Source organism: Elephantulus edwardii, unplaced genomic scaffold, assembly GCF_000299155.1.
Source record: "Elephantulus edwardii isolate Elephantulus edwardi_28Jun2011 unplaced genomic scaffold, EleEdw1.0 scaffold00061, whole genome shotgun sequence".
NCBI classification, from domain to species: Eukaryota; Metazoa; Chordata; class Mammalia; order Macroscelidea; family Macroscelididae; genus Elephantulus; species Elephantulus edwardii.
Window position 1 is genome coordinate 15298566 of NW_006399811.1, and position 26937 is coordinate 15325502.

The 26937-nt window shown below is 41.0% G+C and overlaps 1 protein-coding gene across 2 annotated transcripts in view; it reads left to right on the plus strand.

The window, feature by feature from the left end:
* Nucleotides 1-1254: 1254 nt before the first annotated feature.
* The window catches only part of SMG7 (SMG7 nonsense mediated mRNA decay factor), a 107874-nt gene continuing 82191 nt past the window's right edge, over nt 1255-26937 (plus strand). Inside the window, exon 1 of one of the 2 annotated variants that reach the window (XM_006887753.1) lies at nt 1255-1398. Coding sequence is in view for 1 of the 2 variants with exons in the window: in XM_006887754.1 (XP_006887816.1) it covers nt 1370-1398 (29 nt within the window). In the remaining variant the exon portion in view is untranslated. The remainder of the gene's footprint in view (nt 1399-26937) is intronic. The other variant, XM_006887754.1, reaches the window with a different exon arrangement.

The window sequence follows — 26937 nt, forward strand, 5'->3', positions numbered from 1 at the left end:
GGATTCCGCGATGAGGCCGACCTGCGGAGGAAAGCCGAATGCTTTGGTCCCTAGGAGAGGGATTGCGTTCTCCTTCGTCGTGTGCCGTTCTCCTCCCTCAGGGACCCCGTCCCGGCGGGATCCCGCCTCCCAGGCAGTTGTGGGGAAACCCCTCTTTCTTTCACGCTGCCTAGCACCGCTGCCTCGCTCTCCTCGCTGCATCCCCACCGCGCGCCATCGTTCAGGCCCCGCACCTTCGTGGGCCCTCTCCACGCTCGGCACAGAGAGGAAACTATGGAGGTGGTTCCAGCCGCGCGGGTGGGAAAACCCAGGGTGAATGCCTCGGGGTCTCCCCCCCACCACACATCGCCGAGGGGAAGAGGGAAGGGTGGAGATGGACTTCGCTGCCCGGGAGAACTACTACCCAAATCCCCAATCTGGGGAAAGCTGGGGTTAGACGGGAAAGCTAAGGGAAACCCTGGGCCGTTTCCCGGGAACCCATTAGCCACGGGGAGGGTCACCCACTCAGCACATACAGGTTACTATGACAATACAACCACAGCCTCTAGTTACCATGGCAGCTACCGATCCAATCCGATTGCTTTCTTTTATCACCTCCCTCTGGCTCCCCACCTTGGGCTCCACCCCATTGCCTCCCACAGTCTCTGAGTGCAGCAGGAGGGGCCGAAGAGAGTGGAGGGGTTTCTTCGCGTCACTCTTCAGCGCGCAAGGGAAGACAAGAGACAAGAAACTGGCGGGCGGAACCGTAGGAGGAAGAGGCGGCGTTTCCGGTGGGGAAGAGTGGGAGGTGGAAAAAGGAAGAGAGAAGCTGGGTGGAGTGGAAAGACGGGGGAAGACTTTGAGTGTAACTCTCGGCTGATTTGGGGTCAATGTTCCTGGTGAGGCCGGGATTCTGTCGCGTGGGAGGAGAAGGGCAGATTGGCATTAAACAGCCAGGCATCACCAGCAGGCTGCTCAACAGCAGTCTTTTAGACGCCACACAGCTCGCTAATTCTAAGGAGCGTTACGGAAAGGCGGAAATCACCCGGTGGGATCGGCGGCGTTGAATTCTCGCGAGAGAGACCCCTACTTCCTTCCTCTGCTTCTCCCGCCTCTCTCCCCCGCCCCCTTCCCTTTGCCCTCCCCCCTCCCCCCTCCCGGGTCGGAGTGTCCCTACGCCCCACGGGCCGGAGCAGCAGCTAGAGCAGCTTTCCCTACTCCCTCCCCTTCGCCTCTCTCACTCCCACCTCCACCCTACCCCCCCGCCGAGCGAGGAGGAGCCGGAGGAAAGGAAAATGGCGGCGGCCGCCAGCACCCGCGGTGCCGCGGGGCCGCTCCGAGGAGCCTGAGAGACCCACGGACGCTTCGCGGGAAGACGCGGCGGCGGAGGATGAGCCTGCAGAGCGCTCAGTATCTCCGGTGAGTGCCTAGGCCGGCCTCGTAACAGGGAGCTGGCGGAGGGTTGAAGCATGGAGCAACAGACACAGAGGTGGTATGTCCGGGGTGGCGGGGGAGTTGCTGCGTCCTCTTCTTCCCGGCGGGGAGGCGGGAGCTGCGAGGGGATCCGCCGGAGGGGGAGGAGCGGGTACACACATGGCTCTGTGGGTCCCTGGCCCCCGCGGGCTGGCTGAGCTCCAGCGAAGCCGGCTGGTTGCTGAGCAGAGGAGTAGGTCGGGGAAGCGTGAGAACGTGTGCTCTCGGGCTCACAGGAGACAGCAGCGACCCCAAGTCGGTGTGGGTAGGTGCGGAGAAGGGAGTCGATCCAGGTGGTGAGGAACACGGTGTGGGGTGGGATTGGCTGGGGCCATGCAAGAGGACCGGACACGGGGGAAGTCTGCACACCTGAACGGAGAGGAGGGAAGTGAGGCCTCGGGAAACTGGAACTTGGATTGGGAATACTAAGCATAATATCGGCTTTAGCTACTAGGCAGGGTGAGGGGAGGGAGGGTGCATAAGGCGAAAGACAGGATGGAGAGGTGAGGGAATGGAGGTAGTAGGGACTAGGTTGGTTCCCCTGAAGACGCTGGCTCGGAACCCGTGTAGCCGGAAGATAACCATTCTGAGAATTGAGTGCGTTCTTTAGATGTGGTGTAAGGAACTTGTATTTCAGTGGTAGAGTGACGCATGGGAGAGAAGGAGCGAGGGTGTACTGAGTGCCTGGGATAAGGGCAGGATGGCAACTGGCCATATATTTTAGGAAGGGTACGGTAAACGTTGCAACTTAGTACGTGATAGCCTAGAACATATTGAATGAAAAGGCATCCTTAGTTGTGCAGCCAGAAAGGCTTCACGCAAGCCAAGTAAAAGTGTGAAACTAGAAGGAAATAGGGTCAGAAATCCTGATGGTGGAGAATAAGAAGGTTGCTGAAGGCGGTTATTAATTGAGGACTTGCTATGACTTAGAAAAGAGGAAGGAAAGCCTTAAAATTTTTTTCTCTTTTAGGAGTAGAACTAAAAAAAGGCAGGTCATATGGAGAGATCTTTAAAAGTTTCATACCTTGTAGAGGAGAGAATTTGATGCAGTACAAGTCTGAAATAAGACAAAATGTCACTTTAGCTTTTTGTTGTTGGATGATGTGGAGTATTGGTTGAAATCTTTAAGAAATAAGCAGTTTACCAGGTCTTTCTGTTTAGTGAAGTAAAAGTATTGACGTATGAGTGGATGACTATATATGTACACATTTTAGGAAGGAAATTATGCGGTGAGTGAGACATGAGGATTTATACTTTTTTTAAAATATTTTATTATTTTGCGTGTGTGTACCGTCAAATTAGATCTGACTGGTACAGGAGGAGATTGTCCCTCCTTCTCCAGCAGAGCATCTGGTGGATTCGAACCACGTATTTCTAGGATTGCAGTGCAGCTTCTTGCCACTAGGCCACCAGAGCTCGCCGAGGATTTATACTTTTGAAAGCATAATGAGGAGAGGATAATAAGATTTTTCGAACTGTGGCTAAATGGAAATTTATTAGAGACAAGATCCCTACTATTTGTATACCCAGTGCCCATAGGGCGATTGAATGGTATCTCTGTATTAAGAGCTTTCCTTCCCTACTCCAACCCCATTGCATTGTTGGTAGGGAGTTGCACTGCCAGCCCAAAGGTAGAGCCTTTCTGGTGGTTTTAATCCTCCAGCTGCTTTTTTTTCATGGGAGAAATATGGGTAGTATTCGTTGTGATTTACAGCCTCTGAAAACCCAATGGAGGGTCAGCCATGAGTCAGATCCAACTCCTTGGTAATGAGTTGAGTTGATAATCTTTAAAATAATGTGTATCAGATAAACTTAGTAAATAGGAAAAGTGGCTGTAGGGGCATAATGAAAACTTTCAGGACAGCCCTTAATCTTAGAGAATTTACATTTTAATATCTATCAAGGCAGTAAATAAACAACAGCTTCAAGTAGAATCTGGTAAGTACCATACAAAAAGTTACTAGGTCTTGTAAGAGTGCAAAGGCAGGAGGAGCTTGCTTGAGCAATTGGCTGAATCAAGAAAGTCTTTTATTCGGTTGCTAATCTGATGTTTATGATTAATCAGCCCTTTCGTTGATTATCTGTTGTATGAGATGCATTGTACCATTTGTTAACAGAAAGAACTTCACTTTACACTTGTAAAGCGTATAGGGATTTTTTTTTAGACTTCAGCAGAAACAGTTTTTTAATAGTGGCCTTTGACAGCTAAACAATATTCTGACACGTGTAGATTGAGAATAGTGGACTCCAAGTGGAAAGAAAGTGTAAGAAGAGATAACTAGGATGTGAGGGGGCCTGGGTGATGGTATTCAGAGAATTATGTGAGTGATCAAATTTTTGACAGTAGTTGTTGTGTACCATAGAGTAAGAACTGACCCAGATCTGACTCCCACGGATTTTCAGAGGCAGTTAATCACATGGGAGGAGATTGCCCATCCTCCCACAGAGCAGCTGGTGGATTTGAACTGTATGCCTTTAGGATTGCAGCACAGCACTTGCCACTAGGCTGATAGAGGAAGATAAAATCCAAAGAAGCTAAAATTGAGAGTCATAGTTGATTTATGGTACCTCTATAACTCAAGCTCAAAGCTAATTTGAAATTAGATCACAACATCTCCAGGTTAGACATGCTGTACTTCATTCTTTCAGTGAATACTATATTTAGGTGCTAAAGATAGAGTGGTGAACAGGGTTGACAAACTTTGGAGGATGTGTTAAGAGTAGGAAAATGGAGACAGATGAAAAAGTATCCAGTAGTAGCAGATATTAGGAAGAAAAGGTAAAATAAAATAGCAAGTGCTGTTTTATATAGATAGGATGACCAGGGAAAGAATATATGATAACCATATTTGAGAAGATTTTGATTACCATGAACAATAGCTAATAGTTAAAATGTATGGACATTGGGAAACCAAGATGATTTATTCAGAAAGTAGTTGACCTGCTCTTTGGTGTTTATTAAGAAGGTAAATTTGTGTAGCAATGCATATGAGGGCTACAAGTATAATGGTGGTAGTATGCCAGAAAGATATGAAAAATAGATTGAGTGATTGATGGTTCTTGTAATGGGAAAATGCAGTTGCTTTTGAGAGGCTCTAATGTTAATATTCCTAGTATTTTATGAAAATTGCCTTGTGTTGGGCAGTAGAATCAATGGTAGACAACTTGAGATGAGTTTCTTTTTTTTAAAATTTTATTCATTTTAATGAACGTTTACAGAGATTTTGGATTTCCATTCATTCATTGTTGCGTTTTTCTCCCTGCCCACTTCTCACTCCCCCCCCCCCAGTTTGCTCTTCTATTTGAAAAGTAAAGTAAAATTCTTTCATTGGTATACAATTCCCCCCCCCCGCCCCCAGTACACTCCACTATGAGTTTATTTCTTTAAGAGAGAATGAGTGTGTGTTTTTTTTTTTAAATGTATATTTCTAGCGAGAGTTAAATAGGAAATAGAGGAGGCATTTTGTTTTATGTACCTTTGAGTGGATTCTGACTCTTAGGTGCCCTAGAGGACAGAGTGAAAGTTGCCCTTATGGCTTCCTGTGCTATAATCTTTAAGTGCTAGACTCTAGGAATTGTACTGGGAAAGAGAGATGACCTTTAGACTCAATTTTTTTCCCCTTCTTTAGAAAATGATTCCATTAAAGTCATCTGTGGGGTGTGTTAGGTTCATTTTTTTCTTTTTTGTTTAATTGTTGTGTACCGTTCAAGTGTCAAATTGAATCCGACTGGTCCAGGAGGAGATTGCCCCTCCTCCAGCAGAGTAGGTTCACTTTGATGAAAATGGGGCTATTGCTTTTACAGACTATTCAGGTAGAATGTTGTGAATATTGCTAAATGCTTATAACTGGTGTAGTGGCTATGCTTTATGACCTTGACTGAGAAGAGTTTTTGTTGGCCTGTTTTGTTGGTGTTTTAGGGCCATGATTGGTCAGTTTCAAATAGCATAGTTCCATCAAGTAGGTGTCTTGGCGTGAAAATAGTAGGAATTCAAGGATAAAGATGACAGTTTCAGCAGAGTAAAATCAGATGAGGTGGAAAGCCTCAGCAAAAGAAAAACTGCCATCAAGTTAGAACTGATGCAATTAGCTGATCTTCCACTAGATTTAGGTGCTCTAAGTTCCATGGAAGGAGATTGTCCATCTTTCTCCTTTGGAGAGAATGATGGTAGATTCTAACTACCAGACAGGCTCAGCTTTTGGGTTTCAGCACAACTCCCTGTGGACTGTCCTACCAAAAGTAATCAGTAAGAAGATAATTAAATATAAAGGAGATGGAATTAATTGCAGCTGGTAAGAGAAATAGAACAAAGATGATGTTATGGGTAAAAAAGAATAAAATATTGTTGAAAAGGAAGTTTGGTGGTTTTTGTTGTGCTTCCCCCCCGCCTTTGTTGTGTACCGTCAGATCAGATCCAACTGGCACAGGAGGCAATTTCCCTTCCTTCTCCAGCAAAACAGCTGGTGGATTCTAACTGTGCACTTTCAGGATTGCAGTGCAGCTTCTCTCTCTCTCTCTCTCTCTCTTTTTTTTTTTTTTTTTTTGGTAATAACAGGGTTCAACTCCAAATGAATAAATTGAGAAATGTTGTTTCCTAAGAAAAGAAAAATTTTTTCTTAATATGAGAAGCGTGGAAGGAGGAGTGGTATCCACTTCCATAATAGCTTGCCTCCGGAAACCCTATGAACCTGGAGAGAGGATGGAAAGCACCCAAGTGTCGAGGACTCTCCTTCATAGGGTCGCTGTGAGTTGCCTGTGACTCGACAGCACTTAACAACAACAACAACAATATGAGAAGAAGAAAAAAATATCCTTAGATGTGAGAGATCTAGCCAGGGCTTTTACTCACACTTGGGGGGAGGGGAGGGGAGGGAGGACAGAAAGGAAATGTATTCTCATTTGCTTTTTGACAAAATGAAAAGCCTTTCAAATACTCTGATACTTCTGTTAGGTAAAACATAAGGGAATAAAGTTTGTTCAGTAGCTTTGGAAGAAGGGTGGGGATAGACCATAGATATTAAAGAAGTAAGATACCATATTCTGTAAAAGAATGGTGTTTTGAAAGAATACAGACAGATACAGAAATTATCATATCAGTTTTCCCATTTCAGAAAAGCTGCGGTGGGAAAAATACTAAAGTACCAAACAGGGAAGGTACCATCAGAGTTGTTCCGAAGATGAGAAAGGAAAATAATCGTAGCCGTAGGGGCATAGAGTCAGGTCAAATCCTATTATAAAAAAGTAGCACAGGTGCCACAAGTGGCATCTCTTGCCCTTGTGGGAGGCACTGTTCATACTATCATTTTCTTCCTTCCTTTTCTTCAGTTTTCTACTCTTTGTCTTTAATTTTTTCCTGTGCTGTGAACTTTAAAAGAGCCACTTGAAATTCACCTGTACTAGACTCTTTTAAAGATGACGTTCACAAATGGTCCCTTTTTTCAGAATTTTTTTCATGACACCTCTAATTAGCAAAGAGCTGGATTCTGCTGGCACATTTCTTTGTCAGAAACGTGGTTACTATATGTGGAAATACTAAAGGAGCTTCAGGGTTTTTTCCCCAAGACAGTACAAAGGTGGTTGTCACTTAAATGTTGATTTAATTGTTCAATGATAAAATATATCGCTGTAAATCTTGGGGCAGAGTTCTTACTCTTTGTCTTTGATGCCAGTTAAAATGCCAAGCAGAACTTTATAAGTTGGTGGGACTGTTTGGTTGAATATGTATCATAAAAATGGAGCATAAAAGCTCCAGGCTCTGGAAGAATCTGGTAAATTTGGACAGTGTATTCAGAAAAGTCTAGAATTATCAAGAAGTCCTATAACACGTGCTAAAGTTCATTTGGTTCACGTCCACAAAGCCTCCCTTGCTCTCCTTGCCAAACGTAGATACAAAGTAGTTTTGGACTCGGAATATCAACCAAACCTGGCATCACTATATTAAATTATTTGAAATAAATGTATGACTCTTGAGGCTTATGAGTCTATTTGTTTTATTTGTATTTGTTTTAATATTGTAGCATTTTACCTGCATAGATATGGGCTGGCTAAATTATTTTGACAGTTAATTTCTGCTTCCTTTGTGGTTTTGCTTGGATTTAAAATTTATACTTCTTGGCTTGGCTTGTTTCATTTCTTTGCTTTCTAACAGCTTTTGCGTTCTGTCTTATTAGTAGTTGACGCAATTGTTGAGTTGATTTAAAAAAAATTTTTTTTTTTTTTAATTTAATGGATCAGTTTCTTCTGCAACAGTTATGGAGTGGAAGATGGTTCAGACTTCCAAAGGCTGTTTTATATTGGAGAAAAAAATGTTTGCAGTCTCCAGCTACATCTCCAATTATGGATAACCTTTCAAATAATTGTTACTGATAATATGAGCAACTGCCTAAAGTTTAGATTACTTGGTTAATCTTGTTCCGAATAAGTTTCTAAGCAGATAAACTAGTAATATGGGATTGTTCATTTATATGATATGGGTATTTGGATGGTCATCACATGCTGACATGTAAATTTTGCAGTTCAGATATACTTTCATTTGGCTACTGTGCTGTTGTGGATAGATTTATCAGTGGTCTAGGTGATTGTAACTAGTAAGGGCTAATCAACAGTTACAGGGAAATAGCAAAGATGGAGTTTTGGCAGACGCCACACAATAAGCGAGAACTTGTAAACCAACTCCTTTCTGGTTAGTGTGTAAGTGGAGCTGCTTAAGAAGATTGATTTTATTCTCCTTTAGACCCAGTTTCTAGTCTGAGAGAAATGGTGATTGTAAATTGTTAAAGAATCATGGATAAACAGAATTCAGTAGTTTTTGTTTTGTTTTCTTGTCTGTTTTGTTTAGAATATCTCAACTTTGCTACTTACTGACATTTTGGGCCAAATAATCTTATAATATCTTGGGTTGTCCTTCATAGTAGGATGCTTAGATGCCAGTGCCATTCCCACCCATGGCCAAAAGTATCTATCCACTTGGTAAATATTCCCCAAGGCCTCATTTTCCCTTAGTAGAGAACCACTGATTTAGAAATACACACAGAAAAAGTATATTGCTTATGTGCAGTGTAAGTTCATTTTCTTGTTTTCTTTTTCTCCAAGCCATTAATTCATTCTTAAGCTTCTCTTATGAGTTATTACTGTGGTACGAATAGGTTAGTTAACTTATTTAGAAAAATTCCTGAGTGGCATAAATGGTTAACCACACAACTACTAAATGGCTGACAATTCAAACCTACACAGAGGTGTCATGGAAAACAGGCCTGGCAGTTTGCTTCCAAAAGATCACAGCCACGAAAACCCTATGGAGTGCAGTTCTACTTTGTAACTCCTTGGGGTTGCTATGAAATGGAATTGATTTGGTTACAGTTGTTAACACTGGGGACTATGTTTAGTCTTTACCCATAAACACTTTTTTACGTATTTAAAATTTTTTCTTCCAAAAGTTGTTTATTTTATTCGGAGTACTTGTGTGTGCAGAACATAATCATAGTGTTAACAGATAATAGTCGCAAACTACTCCAGGGCACATAACAACAACAATATAAGTGGTAAGTATAAGGAAACAGTGGTACTGTGTGTGTTTAGAGATGAAGCGATTTGTTCCTATTGATTGGGCTTTAGGGTAAGGAGAGTTTCCTAGAGGAGCAACCATTTCCTCAGAGTCCTGAAAGATGACTGGAACTTTTAATGTGTAGTTAGGCATACTTATATTCAGGTAGAAAGAATATCTGCTGGCTTTTTATTCCAGAAAGTTTTTTGAAATTTCATTAAGTTCCATATAATATACATGACATTTATAATTCCTTCAGATTTTTCTAAGTTGTTCTTAGAAAAAATAGGTTTTGAAAATAGTAGTTCCACCTTGAAAAGGAAAAAATAATTTGGTTAGGGAGATTCCTTCTTTTACTAGTGTTGTTGATTATACCATTCCACTTAGTACAAAGAATTAGCACTTGATCGTGCTAATGTGAAACCTATACTTGGACCAAGAGGCAATCGTCAGAACAGAGCAAGGAAACACTGCATGGTTCAGAATTGTGTCCTGTTTTCATACCTTTTCAACCTGTATGCAGAACAGATTATCTGGGTTCTGAGGAGAAATGTGGGGTCAGGATTGGTGAAGATCTATCAACAATCTGCATTATGCAGATGACACAACCCTGCTTGCTGAAACTCAGGAGGACCTGAAGCACCTGCTGCAGAGTCAAGGACTGCAGCCTCCAATATGGATTGAGGCTGAATGTGCAGAAGACAAAGATTCTCACCACTGGACCAATTGGCAGCATCAGAATGGGTGGTGGAGAGATTGAGATTGTTCATAGCTTTAGTTTGCTTGGCTCCACGGTCAACACTCTTGGCACCAGTAGCCAGGAAATCAAAAAACGTATTGCGATGGGAAAGTCCGCTGTTAGGGACCTCTCCAAAGTACTGAAGAGCAGTGGTGTCTCTCTGGAGACTAAGGTACGTCTGATACAGGCCATGGTCTTCGCAATCACTTGTCATGCATTAGAGAGTTGGACAATGACCAAGGAGGATAGAAGGAGAATTGATGCCTTTGAACTGTGGTGCTGGAGAAGAGTATTGAGAGTACCATGGGCTGCTAGGAAAACAAACAGATTCATCCTGGTGAGGGTGAAACCGGGTGGCTCTTTGGAGGCAAGAATTCTGAGGCTCCATCTGACATACTTTGGACATGTTATAAGGAGAGACTGGTCCTTGGAGAGGGACATCAAGCTTGGTAGGGTGGAGGGACATCGCAGGAGGGGAAGGCCCTCTATGAGGTGGATTGATTCAGTGACTGGGGTAATCGGGATGGGTGTATCAGAGACAGTGCAATTGGCACAGGACAGATAGTTTAGGGCTGTTGTACATAGGGTTGTTATGAGTCACAAGCAATGGCGCATAACAACAGCACCTTAGTACAAATTATTATGCTAAGTTCTGGAGTGGGGGGGACCAAATTGTTAAGACATACCTGTCTGTCATTTAGAGAGTTTATAAATGGCATTATAAATAGTGGCTAACAATGCAGAATAGTGAATGTAGTGCTTGAGAGCAAGTGATGGGAATAACGTTGGCATAAAATAAACAGTATATAAATTATTAGGGAGCTCTGATTACTTACTGATAAAGAGTAGTGCTTCCAACCCAAGGCACTAAGTTTCAATCCACCACCTGCTCCATGGGAGAAATAAGAGCAGTCTCCTTGGTTCCAACTAGATGGTACACATCTTAACAACATATATAAGTTACGGGTATGTATGAGGTAGAGCCTTTCTAAAAAGATGAAAGCAGGACATTAAGCACAGGACTATGTGATTCTTTCTGAAAGGGCCAGAGGGAGAAAGAACAGCACAGCCCCTTTCTGCCCCAAAATAGAAAGTAGATAAAGAACCCCCAACCCCCATGGTGCCTCCAGAGTGACAGCAGCAGCAAGAGGTTTGTTTATTTGTTGCTGACTCACATACTCACAGTTATGGGTAGCATCAGTTGGATTTATTAGGGAAAGAAGTTGGAGAGTAAGGGAGACAAAGAATATCTCACAAAATAAACCCAAGTTTTAGTCCAATACTTCCAAGGCACAGTTCAGTTAGTCCAGGCTCTGATTTGAGTTCAGCAGTCAAATTCAAATCATCCAGCAAGGTTTGACTCTAAGCAAACAAGCATCAAACAAGTTCCAAGTCAACAACCAGAAGAGCAAACAGAACTGTTACTTGGTAAGTTCAGGTAGAATTCTCCTTAGAAATAAGGATTGTGAGAATTGTCATATATACTTCATGCATGTTCTCAGGAGCAGTCAGTCCCTGGAGGAAGACTTCATGCTTGGAAAAGTAGAAGCTCAGCAAAAAAGGCAACCTTTAGCAAGATAGCTTGACACAGTGACTACAGAAAAAAATGGGCTTACAGCAGAGATTGTGAAAATGGATGGCACAAGACTGGTTAGGGTTTTGTTCCCTTGTACACGGTTTCTGTGAGTCAAAGCCAGCTTGACAACACATAACAGCAACAGCACAGTGACTTAGGGAGTCCTGGTGGCCTGGTGGTGGAAGCATTTGGAAGCCTAGACTGAGAGGTTCTTGATTCTTAACTCTGGTTTGGCTGACTACCTACCCTAGCGAGTGCCTTGTAGTAGGCACCCACTCTGCCAGCAAGCACTCAACTTTCTTCCTGTTAGCTGTGAGCCGGAAGCTCTTGTCTCACACCAGTCTCTGATTTCTGTCACCTGTGTTGCTACCGTCTTATAGTATCTCTCTGATATTAAAGGCTTTAGTTATCAGGGGAATCTCAGGTCCAGAGGAAATGCTGCACTCTGTGCCTCTTCTTTCTTGATGGTAGGAGATCTCTTCTGACCTTCTGCCCGTGCAATGATTCCTTTAGAGCCTGACAAGGTAGTAAAATGAACTAGTCCCTTTTAGTGTTCTGCATACCTTAGTTGTGTACTCCCACCCTAATCTCCCATTGCTTAGGGGGTATAGTCAATATACTTTGCTAACCATAATTTGAAGACAAAACCCCTTATTTGCATAGTCCTATGTTATACAGCATAATCACTCTTTACCCCAGATACTGTGTAATCCCAGAATACTTGATTACGTGCATGCGAAACATGTACTTGGACCAGGAATCTGTCCTCAGAACGGAGCAGAGAAACACTGCATTGAAAGGAGTACATCAGGGATGCATCCTGGCTCCATACCTTTTCAATCTGTATGCAGAACAGATCATTCAGGAGTCTGGCCTTTATGAGGAAGAATGTGGCATCAAGATTAGAGGAAGACTCATCAACACCTATGATAGGCAGATGACACAACCTGGTTTGCTGAAACTGAGGAGGACCTGAAGCATTTGGTCCAGAAGTTGACATCAAGGAGTGTAGTCTTCAATATTGGTTGAACCTCAACATTAGGAAGACAAAAGATCCTCACAACTGGGCCAATTGGCAGCACCGTGATGGATGGAGAAGAGATTGCGATTGTTAACAGTTTCTCCTTGCTTGGTTCCACAATAAACCCTCGTGACCCCCAGCAGTCAGGAAATGAAAAGAAAAATTGCGCTAGGGAATTCGGCTGTTAGGGACCTCTCTAAAGTGCCAACAAGTATTGATGTCAGTCTAGAGACTAAGGTGCACCTGATCCAGGCCATGGTCTTCACAGTTACTTATGCATCAGAGAGCTGGGGGCAATGACTAAGATGACTGAAGAAGAAATGATGCTTTTGAGTTGTGCTGTTGGAGAAGAGTCTTGAACATACCATCAACCACCAAGAAAACAAACAGATCTGTATTGGAGAGGATAAAACCAAGTCTCTGCTTGGAGCAAGGATTTTGAAACTATCTTACATACTTTAGGCACATGGCCAAGAGGGACCAGTCCTTGGAGAAGGACATCCTACTCAGAAGGGTGGAGGGACAGCACAGAAGAGGAAGACTCTGGATAAGATGGATTTACATAGTAATTGTGGTAATCAAAATAGGTGAGTCAGAGACAGTGAGACTGGCTCAGAATAGGGCAGGGTTCAGAGCTATTGTGCATAGGGTTACTATGAGTCTCAAGCAATTCGATGACACATTACACAGATGACAAAATCTTGCTGAAAACAAGGAGCACTTGAGGCATTTGCTACAGAACATTAAGGATTTCAGTACGGATTACATCACACACACACACACACACACACACACACACACCCAGCATATTCTTCCCATTTAATTTTTTGTCTCATTCATTCATTGTTGCACATTTTCCTCCCTGCCGACCCCTCCTCCCCAGTTCTCTTTTCTCTTTGAAAAGGAAAAAAAAAAATTCTTTCATTGTTATACACAGATTACATCTTGATATTAAGACAACAAAAATCCTTGCCATTGGGCCAATAGACAACATCATAATAGGTGGAGAAAAGATTTAAATTGTCAATGATTTAATCTTACTTAGATCCCCAGTGAACATCCTTGGTACTAGTAGCAGTCAGATGTATAGCACTGAGAAAGTCTCCTGTCAGAGACCTCTTCAAAGTCTTCAAGAGCTGTGGTGTCTGTTTAAAGACTAAGGTGGACCTGTGGTTTTTCCAGTACTTGGTGTGCATCTGACAATGAATAAGGATAACAAAAGAAGAATTGATGGCTTTGAGTTATGGTATTGGGGAATAGTACTGAACATATAATTGACTGCCAAAGATAAGTCTTGGAAAAGGTGCAGTCATAGTGCTCATTAGAGAAAAAGATGGCAAAACTTCATCTCACATACTTTGGGCATGGTTTTTTTTTTTTGGGGGGGGCATGTTTTTAGGGGTAGTTCCCAGTATAACACATAATTGAATTAATATATTATCAAATAAGTATGTATTAAAACCTCTTAAAATACCAGATATAGTTTGATAATTCCCACAGTTTTCTTAGAACATTTTTTTTTCATCTTCTTTTGCCTTTTTTAGTTCTGTTAATATATCAGTCTGCATATATACACATATAATACCGTGGACATATTCATTCTTTTATTTTTTTTTATTTATTTTTTTTTTTGACATATTCATTCTTAAAAAGCCATTTATCTAAAGTCTAACATTGCCTTCTTACCATGACCTGATCGCCAGGCTAACTGCTTCTATTCAATGTGTATATTACATTGATGTCTCTTACTTTGTCTCTTAACTCCTTTGCACTTTTGTATTAGAATCCTCCTTTTGGCTGCCTTTGCCCTCCGTTGCTGCTCTCTAAATACCACTTTAGCTCATATTTCTGGAAAAATACACCTGTGTGATTCAGACAACACACTTTGCTTATTATGGGGAGCTCTGTTAGAAAATCATCTGGCAGCCTGTGTAGTTGCTGCTCTTATAAATGCATTGTATTCCACTTTAGTATCTGTTAATTCTTCCTCTGCCCTATTTGTTCTTTTTTTTTTTTTTTATAGTGGTTATTTTACACTTTTCTGTTTTCTTGACACTTTGCTACTTTTAGCAGATGGGTTTTATAACAAATAGAAAAGCATTTTGCTGGGATTGATTTGGTTCTTGCTCCCTCCTAGTCCTTTTTAGAATGGAAAAAAATTATGGCTTTTTCAGAATGGAAAAAAGTTCTCTTTTGTTGTTGTTGTTGTTGTTATGTACTGTCAAGTACTCTGAGACTCATAGTGACCCTATGTACAACAGCCTTAAACCCTGCTCTGTCCTGTGCCAATCTCACCATCTCCGATACACCTACCCCAGTCACTGAATCAATCCATCTCTTAAGAGGGTCTTGCTCCTGCGCTGTCCCTCTACCCTCCCAAACATGATGTCCCTCTCCAAGGACTGGTCCCACCTTGCAACATGTCCAGAGTATGTCAGATGAAGCTTCAGAATCCTTTCCTCCAAGGAGCAGCCTGGCTTCATCCTCTCCAGGATGACACTGTTCATTCTCTTAGCAGTCTGTGGTATATGCAGTACTCTTATCCAACACCACAGCTCAAAGGCAAAATTCTCCTTCTCTCATCCCTAGTCAATGTCCAGCTCTCTGAGGCATAGCAAGTGATTGAAAAGAACATGGCCTGTATCAGACGCCCCTTAGTTTCCAAACCTACATCATTGCTCTTCAGTACTTTGGAGAAGTCTCTAACAGCAGGCTTTCCCAAAGCAATTCATCTTTTAATTTCCTGGCTGCTAGTACCGAGACTGTTGATTGCAGAGCCAAGCAAATAAAGCTGTTTACAATCTCAATCTCTTCATTTCCCCATCCATCACAATGCTGCCATTTGGCCCAGTGGTGAAAATCTTTTGTTTTCTTGATATTGAGCTTCAATCCATATTGAAGGCTGCAGTCTTTGACCTTCTGCAGGTGCTCTGCGTAGTGCATATTGTTGATGAGTCTTCCTTCAATCCTGATGCCACATTTCTCCTAATAGAGCCCAGCCTCCCAGATAATCTGTTCTGCATATAGATTGAAAAGGTATAGAGCTAGGACACATCCCTGGTGTACACCCTTCCCAATTTTGAACCATGCATTGTTTCCTTGCTCTGTTCTGACGACTGCCTCCTGGTCCAAGTATAGGCTTCACATAAGCACTCAGAGTTAGCTACAGCTTATTGTGGTTCACACAGTCAAATAAGATGCATTAATAATAGGTGACTGGAATGAAAAAGTTGGGAACAGAGAAGGATTCAGTAGTTGGGAAAACGTGGACTTGGTGACAGAAATGAAGCTGGAGATAGAACAATAGAATTTTGAACACAGAACAATTTATTCATTGTAAATAAGTTTTATAAGAAACAAACGTGGGCTATACACGTGGGTTTCACCTGATGGTATGCATAGGAATCAGATTGATTACACCTGTGGGAAAAAAACGCTGGAGAAGCTCAATATCAGCTGCAAAAACTAGGCCAGACTCTGATTTTGGAACAGACCACCAACTATTCATATTCAAGCTGAAGCTAAAGGAAACGAAATCATATCCACGGGAACCAAAATAGGAACTTGAGTCTATCCCACCTGAATTTCAGAACCATCTCTTGAACACTAATGAGCCAAAGACCAGATGAGTTATGGGAGGATATCAAGAAAGAGTGCAAAAGGTCATTACAAAGACAGAACAGGAAGAAACCACCAAAATGGATGTCAGAAGAGCCTCTGAATGTTGCACTAGAGCACCAAGAAGCCAAAGCAGGAGGAAGAAATTAAGATATTAAGGAGCTGAACAGAAGATTGCAAAGAACAATTCGGGAAGACAAGGTAAAGTATTATGATAAAATGTGCAAAGAGCTGGAGTCAGAAAATCAACGGGGCCAAACTTGCTCATCATTTCTTAAGCTCAAGCAACTGAGGAACAAATTCAAGCCTTGAGTTGCAATGCTTAAGGATGCTGTGGGCAGAATGTTACATGATCCCGGAAGTAATAAAAGAAGATGGAAAGAGTATACAGAGTCTTTGTACCAAAAGGAATTAGCTGACACAGAAGAATTTCATGAAACAATATATGAGCAAGAGCTTTTGGTGATGAAGAAGTTCAAACTGCTTTGAAAGAATTGGCTAAAAATAAGGCCCCAGGAATTGATGGTATACCAATTGACATTCAACTAACAGATGCTTCCCTAGATGTACTCACCAAGTTGTGCCAAGAAATCTAGAGGACAACACCTGGCCAACTGACTGGAAGAGAGCTATATTTGTTCCCATTCCAAAGAAAGGTGGTCTGAGAGAGTGTGGAAATTATCAAACAATATCATTATTGTCATGCAAGCAAGATTTCGCTGAAGATTATCCAAAAACGACTGGAACTGCCAGAAGTGACGGCTGGGTTTAGAAGGGGTCATGGTGCTAAGGTTAGCTAATGTTAAATGGATTTTGGCTGAAAGCAGGGAATACCAGAGGAATGTCTATTTCTATGTATTTACTCTAGGTTTCATATTCCTTATTTTCAACATCTTCTTTATTGGACCATTGTCGTAAATATTTGAACAAGCTCTTTTTAAACCATCATCTTTCCTTAGGCCATGAATGGCCTCCCTTTTTCTACATCTGAACTCTTGATTACTTGTTTCATTTTTCTGCCCTTTTGTTCACCCTATACAAATTAAGATAAGTGAACATGGCTTATTTTTTTGTATTAAATGTTATTAATTTTAATGAACATTTATAGATATTTTGGGTTTTCATTCATTAATTGTTGCACTGTTTTCTCTACCCTCCTCCCCAGTTCGTTTTTCTTCCCCCCCTTGAAAGTCTGTTTTAATTGTCCAATTGCCACAGTGCTTGTCAAAGCCAGTTCTGATTAATCTCCTTTGTCAGTGTGTCCTTTGCCATTCCCTATCACTCCTCCCTGAGAGAGACTTCACCCTGACTCATAAGGAAAAGGGGATGGCGTATTCTCTAAGCTACTCCTTGCTGAAAAGAGACGCTGTAGTCAGGGTGAAGATCTTCTCTCACTACTCTAAAGGGCTCCTTTGGCAATAGGAAACACATAGACTATTATGGAGATTGATTTTGGAATTTAGATGCACTGTTATCCATTGTGCTTAGCCGTACATGTTCATATTCTTGGAGATGTATCATGGAAGTGTTGCAGCCTAGAAGACACAAATTTAACTAACAAGTTAAAAGTACATGAGTCAAAAATGAAAAAGCAATAATATTCCAAGTAGAGGTTCTAATAGTGGCACAAATCAAGTTACAAAGGGAAGGTAGTTCTTACAGTAAAAGGCCTATTGGCTAGCACTATGTCTATTATAGTATAAAGGTTAGGAACCACAAAATGTAGAGGCTTGTCAATTGTGTCACTTATTGTTCTTAAGTCCTGGAGCAAATGCCATCTACCACTGGGTTGTTTTACAACTTGGAATTCCGCATGCAAGGCAGAGGTGAAGTAAGGAACTGCTTATGAGGCTTTCCATCAATTCCAACAACTAAGAAATAGTGAGAAGAGTTGGGACCGCAGAAGGCTTTTAGGACCAAATAGTAGGCTCTTGTGTTCAGGAGAAAACGAATATACTTACCAGTAATGTTAATGCTCACCCACAGCTCTTCTGGGAGGATCTAAATCGTTGAAGTGTCCTCCTTTGTTTCCAGCTGAACATGGCTTATTTTTATTATCATTTAGATTTTTGTTAGACGTTAAATCCTTAGTAGGCTCTTAGTGCATATTTACTCATTATTTATTAAAAGATCATATGAATGTACTTCAGTTTACCAATATGGTACATTGAATTACTTTTGGAAATAGAAACTTGAAAATGTATGTATGTAAGTAAGTAAGTAAGGACTCTTAAGGGGGAATTGTTCCATTTTCAATCCTGCTTTGTTTTAAAGAGAGCAAATTTCAGAGCAGAGGGGTACCTCACAATCACCTGGAAAGAATATCCAAGAGGAGAGACTGTCCTTTGGATGCAGGATCCCTATGCTGAGGGCCTTAGAAGGCTAGAGACTAGAGGAGACAACTGTAACACTGTAACCATAGGAGATAGTGAGAATATAAAGTGGGATCTTTCCAGATAATTTGTTGGCAAAGTTTAAGAGGACTCACTAGGAGAAAGATGAACACACTCTCTTTGAGCGTGATTTACTGTCTTGGAAACTCAAAGGAGGGTCATCTGTGAGTTGATTCTGATTTGACAGTAATGAATTGAGAAAAATCTTTAATTCTTAACTTGGGCAGGATACATGCTGAGAGGGGCAGAGAGAAACCCGTGTTTGAATATGGCTAGAACCTGACTTAATTGTAGGATCTGTATTCTGAATCACTTGATCCTGAATTTTTACTTTTTATTTCACTAATAAATGTCATAACCATTAATATTATCTTGCAGCCTTTATGGTCATGGCAACTGTTATTGACCCAGAGCAGAGTAGAAAGTGGAGGAGGGATGTTTGGTGTCAGAAGTGGGGGAAAAATGGTTGTAGAATAGAGGGATATCTGGCCTTTAAGTCATAAGAAACAGCATTGAGCTGTGATTTTCTTCTCCTTTGTGAAGTTATAGTAGGTTACTTGCTGCCTCTTCTATGCTATTTTTACAACTATTGGCTATTCAAACTCTTTGAACTTGCTTTCTTGTTTTATGTTTTCATGGGTTTCTTTTTTGTTTTATTATGGTTTCTTGATACCTGGGTTTGTTCACTACTTTTCCTCTTTGCCTCTTCCTTATTATGTTCAGAATAGTGCTTATGGAGAGTTAATAACTCATTTATTTTATACATTTTCTTTTCAAAGTGGAGCTTTAGTTAATTTAGTTGGAAATTCCAAATCGAGAATACTGACCAACTATACCCATTGCTCATTCATAAGCTCATTCTAACTCTTAACAGATCTTCATATTGCCGGTGCTGTAAACATCTTTATAGAAATTCATGGACTCATTTTTCTCCCTAGGAATGACTGGTGGATTCAAACCACTGGTCTTTTGCTTAGTAGTCTAATACCTCCTTTCACGAGACTTGCTGGCCAAGTGTCACATTTAAAATTAGATTGACTAAAGAGTAAGAGCTTTGTTCTAGTTCCTTTTTGGTGTCCATGGATTGCAGATACGGTTTGGCCTCTATTACAGATCAGAAAGTAGTAGTACTTTGAACTCCCAGCAGTGTTGTGGAATAAAAGATCAGCAACCACAAAGACTATAGCCAAGAAAACCCATGCCCAAAGAGGTGCAAGATCAACCAACAAAAATCAGTTGTGTTTCTCTGTACCAGCAGTCTGATAAAAACTAAAGTCTGAAAGAGAAATTAGGGAAACAGTTCTACTTAGAATAGCAAAAGGATAAATAACATCAATAACCTGGATATGTGAAGGATTTTAATACAATTAAAACTATAAAACACAACTGAAAAAGCTTAAGGAAGACTTAGATATCTGGAAAAATGAACTTGTGTTCTTGTATTGAAAGATTTTCATAATTTTTTAAGATGGCAATACTGCCTAAAGCAATCTATTTAACTTGTTGTTGTTGTTATGTGCTTTTGAGAGGGAGGAGTTGTAATATCAAGAAAAATGGCAGAACAAGCTATCAGGAAATAGAAACCTGTGTGAGACGTCAACTCACAGGACTGTTGCTGTTATGTGCCTTCGAGTCGCTTGCGACTCATAGCGCCCCTATGTACAACAGCCCTAAACCCTGCTCTATCCTGTGCCAGTTTCACTGCCTCTGACACATCCATCCCGATTACCCCAGTCACTGAGTCAATCCACCTCATAGAGGGTCTTCTCCTTCGCCGTCCCTCCACCCTCCCAAGCATGATGTCCCTCTCCAAGGACCTCTTTCTCCTTACAACATGTCCAAAGTATGTCAGACGAAGCCTCAGAATCCTTGCCTCCAAGGAGAAGCCTGGTTTAACCCTCTCCAGGATGAATCTGTTTGTTTTCTTGGCAGTCCATGGTACATTCAAAACTTTCTCCAGCACCATAGCTCAAAGGCATCAATTCTTCTATCCTCCTAAGTCATTGTCCAACTCTCTGATGCATAACAAGTGATTGCAAAGACCATAGCCTGTATCAGACACACCTTAGTCTCCAGAGTGACACCATTGCTCTTCAGTACCCTGGAGAGGTCCCTAAGAGCAGACTTTCCCATCGCAATACGTTTTTCAATTTCCTGGCTACTGGTGCCAAGAATGTTGACCGTGGAGCCAAGCAGACTAAAGTTAAAAATCTCAATCTCCCAACGTCCACAGCAAAAAAAAAAAGATCCACATGTCACCCACGTTCCGGCGGCCTAAGACACTGAGACTCCGACGGCAGCCCAAATACCCCCGGAAGAGCGCTCCCAGGAGAAACAAGCTTGACCACTATGCCATCATCAGATTTCCCCTGACCACTGAGTCAGCTGTGAAGAAGACAGAAGATAACAACACACTTGTGTTCATTGTGGATGTCAAGGCCAATAAGCACCAAATTAAACAAGCTGTAAAGAAGCTCTGTGACATTGATGTGGCTAAGGTCAACACTTTGATTAGGCCTGATGGAGAGAAGAAGGCCTATGTTCGACTTGCTCCTGATTATGATGCTTTGGATGTTGCCAACAAAATTGGGATCATCTAAACTGAGTCCAGCGGGCTAATTCTAAATGTAATAAATTTTTCTCACCAAAAAAAAAAATCAAAAAATCTCAATCTCTTCACCATCCATCCTGTTGCTGCCAGTTGGTCCAGTGGTGAGAATCTTTGTCTTCTTGACATTGAACCTCAATCCATACTGAAGGCTGCAGTCCTTGACCCTCTGCAGCAAGCATTTCAGGTCCTTCTTAGTTTCAGCAAGCAGGGTTGTATCATCTGCATAACGCAGATTGTTTATTTAACATATCCTAATTAAATTCCAGCAGCCTTCTTTGTAAAAAAGAAAAACAACTCAAACTACAACTTTATATACAAAAGCAAGAGGGCCTGAAAAACTAAAGGCATGTTGAAAGAGAAGAACAGAGACTCATATTTCTGATTTTAAAATATAGTATACAGCTATAGTAATCAGAACAGCCTGCTACTGATAAATAGTAGACAGAGGTCAATTGAGTAGAAATGAAATAAACACATATATCTGCGGTCAGGTGATTTTTCCATAATGGAACCAAGACCGATCAGTGGGGAAAGGAAAGCTGCCTCAGTAAATGAAGTTGAGAATCATTCTACATGCAGAAAAGTAAACAGGACCCATCTCTCAGCCCATACATAAAATTCTTAGAAGGAAAATCAGGAGCAGTGCTTAGTGTCAGACCTAGCTTTTCATGATGGATTATCTAATCATGAAAGCACGAACAACAGAAAACAATAAATAGTAAATGGAGCTTCAGAAATCAGCACTTTTGTCCACCCAAAAAAAAAAAAGATGAAAAGACAAACTACCAACAACTAGGGAATATCTTCAGAAACCACCAGCCTGAAAAGATATATACAAAACATTGTCAACAACGGAAAGACAGTACAATCATAAAATGGGTCAAGGACTTAAGTAGATGTTTCACTAAAGAGAACATTCAAAGACCAACAAGTGCATGAATACATGCTTAGTCTCAGTACTCATTGTTAGGTGATGTCTAGTCAGCCATGACTCATAGTGATCCTCTGAATGACAGATCTGAACTCTACCCATTTTATGCTGTCCTCACCACCTCCAGTATACTTAAGGGTCAATCCATCTCATTAAGGGCCTTCCTTTTTTTCTGTTCCACCTTTCCAAGCATGATATCCTTTTTCAGGGATTGGCTTTTCCTGACAACATGCCCTAAGTATGTGAGACAGTTTCATCATTATTCCCTCCAAGAACAACCCTGGGTGCACTTTTTTCAAAACATACTTGTTTGTTCTTTTGTTACTCGATGGAATATTCTTTACTCTTTTCTAAAACCAAAGCTTCAAGGCATCGATTCCTCTACTCTCATCCTTAGTCAGTGTTCGTCTTTCAGAGGTATAGGAAATAATTGAAAATACCATGGCTTGAAGCAGATGCACCTTAATTTTCAAACTGACGTCTTCAGCACTTTGGAGAGGTCCCTAACAGCAAACTCCCCCCATCACAACACATCTTTTGATTTCTTCACTGCTCTTGTCAAGGGATTGGATTATGAATTAGTCATTAGAGAAATACAAATCAAAACCATAATTTCACCTTTACTGAAATGGCCAAGATAAACTGATGAGATGAGGCCATAGAACAAGAAGACAGAGCTAGTATTGCTGGCTTTTGGATAAAGAAAACTGAGTGATTGCTTGCAGATCAAGTGTCTTCTTGGCATATGCTGTGGAGCTAGGTCACCTGCTTACATATTTAGAGCCAAGTCCCTCCAAGCCTAGGCTCATGGAAGAGTTGTGGTGCCCTTTGGCACAAAATTGAGCTGAAAGTAGTGACCAAGGGCTAGCAAAATCTCTTGCCTTTCAGGTGTATATCTTGAATGTTCTCAAACCTTAATTGTAATCTACTGCTTCCTTAATAAGTCCCATAATACTTCTGACAACTTCTTCCTCATTATTTCTTTGTTCTCCAAAAAAGATTAGTACAGGATATCAACAGGAAACTCAAACTGGATCCAGAAAGGCCTTGGACCAGAGGATATGATTGCTGATGTCTCATGAATTCTGACTTAAAACAGAGAAAATACCAAGAAGTTGTTTGCTTTTCTTGACCACCTGAAGATATTTGACTATCTGAATCATAACAAGTAATGGAGAAGAATAGAAATTCCAGAACACTTAATTGTGCTCATATGAAACCTGTAGATGGGCCAAGAAGCAGTCAGTTGAACAGAGCAAGAGAATACTGCATGGCTTAAATTCAGGAAAGATACGCATTAGGGTAGTATTATTTCTCTGTACCTTTTCAGACTGCCAGAGTAGTGCACCTTGAAGGCAAGTATGGCAAAGCTTCGTCTCACATACTTTGAGCATGTGCTTACGAGGGGCTACTCCTTGGAAAGGGACATCATGGTTAGAAGGGTTGGAGGGTCAGCAAGAGAGAGGAAGACCTTCAGCAAGATGGATTGATAACCGTGACAGCAACAGTGGATTTGAGTATGTCAGAGATAATGAGGATGGTTCAGGAAAGGACAGAGTTCAGAGCTATTGTTCATAGGGCCACTATGAGTTGTGCTCAATTCAGTGGCACATAAACAACACAACATTCAGTCTGCATGCTGAGCAAGTAGTTTTAGAAGCTGGACTATATGAAGAAGAACATGGCATTAACATTAGAGGAAGACTTATCAGTAACCTGCCTTGATGCAATTGATACAACATTGCAGAAAACAAAGATGTGAAGTACTTAATTGCAGAAAATCAAAGTCTACAGCCTTCAATATGGATACATTTCAACATCAAGAAAACAAAATCCTCATCACTAGACCAATAGATGGAGAAAAATTGATGTCATGGAATTAATTTTACTTGGATCCACAATCAATATTTATGGTAGCAGCAGTCAAGAAATAAAAAGATGTGTTACATTGGACAAATCTGTTGTCAGGACTGCATTAAAGTACTAGTAAGAGTGGTAGATAAAGACTAAAGATGTGCCTGACCTAAACTTTGATATTCTCAGTTGCTTTGGATGCATCTGAAAGTTCTTAAGACTGAAGAATTTAATGGAACAAACAAACAATTCTGTCTTGGAAGAAATGTAACCAGAATGCTCCTTGGAGGCAAATGAAATATCATCTCATATGTTTTGGACATAGTGTCAGGAGTCATCAGTCCTTCGAAAAGGCCATTATTCTGGGAAAATAAATAATTAGTGAAAGAGAGGAAGACCTTAACTGAGATAGTGAGTCAGTGACTTGCAGCAGTGGACTTAAATGGCAGATGTCATGAAGATGATGCAGGATCCTCCAAGATTTCAGTCTCTTATTCATAGGTGGCTGTGAGTTGTAGTTGACTAGATAGTACTTGACAAGAAAGAATAGAGAACCAGCTAAGCCATTCAACTGTGGTAGGATGGAAGTTCTGGGAATGTTGGCTATATACTATAAAATATAAAAATGTCTTTGAAAATGATACAGTGCTATATAATAAGCCAGTAAAATAAAAGTCTTCTAGTTTACTACTTTCCCTGTTTGTTACCTCTGCTTTTTCTCCAGCTTTTAAATCATAGCCTTTTCTCTCCCAATGTTTTGGTAGGGGTTAGGTGTGCCCGAGACAGATTGGCTTAGGATAGGACAGGGTACAAAGCTATTGCACATAAAGTCACTATGAGTTGTCAGCAACTCAGTGGCACATAACAGAAACAACAGTGAAGCTACAGATGTTGGTAAATCAGTTCTGACTTAGAGTTGGCCCTCCATCTGGATTTTGAGCCTGTAAATCTTTAAGGTAGAAATGGCCCAACTTTCTTCTTTAAAGCAGCTGGTGAATTCAAAGTGCTGACTTTTCCCAGAGCTCATTTTACAAGTTAAGATAGCACTAAAAAAATGTGTCTTGTAAATAATTGTGTCACATAAGTATTTTTAAATGCTAACCTAGGCAAATGCTTTCTTTTGTATGTCACTTCTTTGTGTATTGTACTTGGGACGTTAGACTACCATATACAGATTTTGTGCCTGCATAACTATAGGTACACTTTATTTTATATTTTGCCTTTCAGATATGACTTACATATAATGTAAGTTGAGGGTTTTGTGATACAACATTGAGCAAGTCTGTTTTTTGTCATTTTCCAAATAGCTTGTGTTCTTTTTATATCTCTGTCACATTTTGGTAATTTTCTAACTTAAAATTTCTAACTTTTCCATAATGATGTTGCACATTTAGTAGACTGTTGTTATTGTGTGCTGTCAAGTCAGAACTGACCCATAGCTGACCCTCCAGGAGATTTTCAGAGGTAGTAAATTGCATGGGAGAAGATGTCCATCGTTTTCCCATAAAACAGCTGGTGGATTTTAGCTGAGTGTCTTTGGGATTGCAGCACAACTTCTTACCACTAGGCCACCAGAGATCCCTTAATAATAGACTGTATGTACTATGATATAGATAAAACTTGCTTTGTTGCTCTTTACTTTATTGCAGTGACCTGGAACAGCAAACAATGTCTCAGATATTCCTGTAAACTCTTTAATATCATTCATTGTGAAACTTTGAAAGAGTATTTTGAATTATTGTTGTTGTTGTTGATTACCTTAGAATTGAGCACAACTCACAGCAACCCTGTGAACCAAAGGCCTGAAGCCCTTCTACAACTATTGACATTTATCAAAGTTCATAGAGTTTCCGGAGGCATGTTGTATAGGAAGTGGATGCCATTCCTGCTTCCAAACCTGTCATAGTATGTTGTTATGTGCCATTGATGTATATGTATATGTATATGTGATGTATAGCTACACTATGTACAGCAGCTCTGAACCTTTCCTGTCCTTAGTCGGTCTCACGAATTCTGACACACCAGCACCCATTGTCCCAGTTAATATATCAGTCATCTCATCTGGGGTTTTCCTCTCCTGTCCTGTCTGTCCACTCTTCTCAGCATATCCTTCTCCAAGGATTGATCTCTCCTGGCCATGTGCCCAAAGTGAAGTAGAGCTTCAAAATCCTAGCCTCCAAGGAGAGACTTGGTTTCACCCTCTCCAAGACAGACCAATTTATTTTCTTGGCAGTCCATGATATGTTCAAGACTCTTCTCCAGCACAACTCAAAGGCATCTCTTCTTCTTCTGTTATCCTTAGTCATTGTTCAATTCTCTGAAGCATAACAAGTAATTGAGAAGACCATAGCCTGGATTAGGTGCACCTTTGTATCTAGACTGACCTTGTTGCTTTTCAGCACTCTGGAGAGGTCCATGACAGCAATTCACTTTTTGACTTCCTGACTGCTGATATTAAGAGTGTTGATTGTGGATCCGAGCAAGCTATAATTGCTAACAACCTCAACCTCTTCTCCATCTATTATGGTGCTGCCAGTTGGCCCAATGGTGAGAATCTTTGTCTTCTTGATGTTGAGCTTCAGTCCATATTGAAGGCTACAGTTTTTTACCTCTTGCAGCAAGTGCTTCAGGTCTTCTTCAGTTTCAGCAAGTAAGGTTTTGTCATCTGCATATCGTAGGTTGTTAATGAGTCTTCCTCCAGTCTTGATGCCACACTCCGTCTCATAAAGCCTTGCCTCCCGATGCATCCTTGACACATTCCTTTCCTGATTTTGAACCATGCAGTGGTTCTTTGCTCTCTTCTGAGGACTGCTTAGAATTCTGAATTAATATATTTTTTAAATTTAAATATTTAGTATGCCATTTTAATTTTGTGAATACTAATTTATAGGAATCCTTTTCACCTACACTGTTCATTGTTTAAAGGGCTTCTTGCTCCTTATGCTCTGGTTTTCTGCTCCCTGGGTCATGGATCCACTCAGCTACAATCAGACAAGACACTGACATGCCTTTTGGGGTTTTTTCCCCCCACTTGAGTCTTGTGTAAAGTGGCAGTGAGGTCTGATGACATCATAGAGGCTATTTGTTTCTTCTTTTGACATGATTAATAATAATAGCCAATGCTTGTTTATAAACAGTATATGTTGTTGTTGTTATGTGTCGTCGAGTCGTTTCCGACTCATAGCGACCCTATGCACAA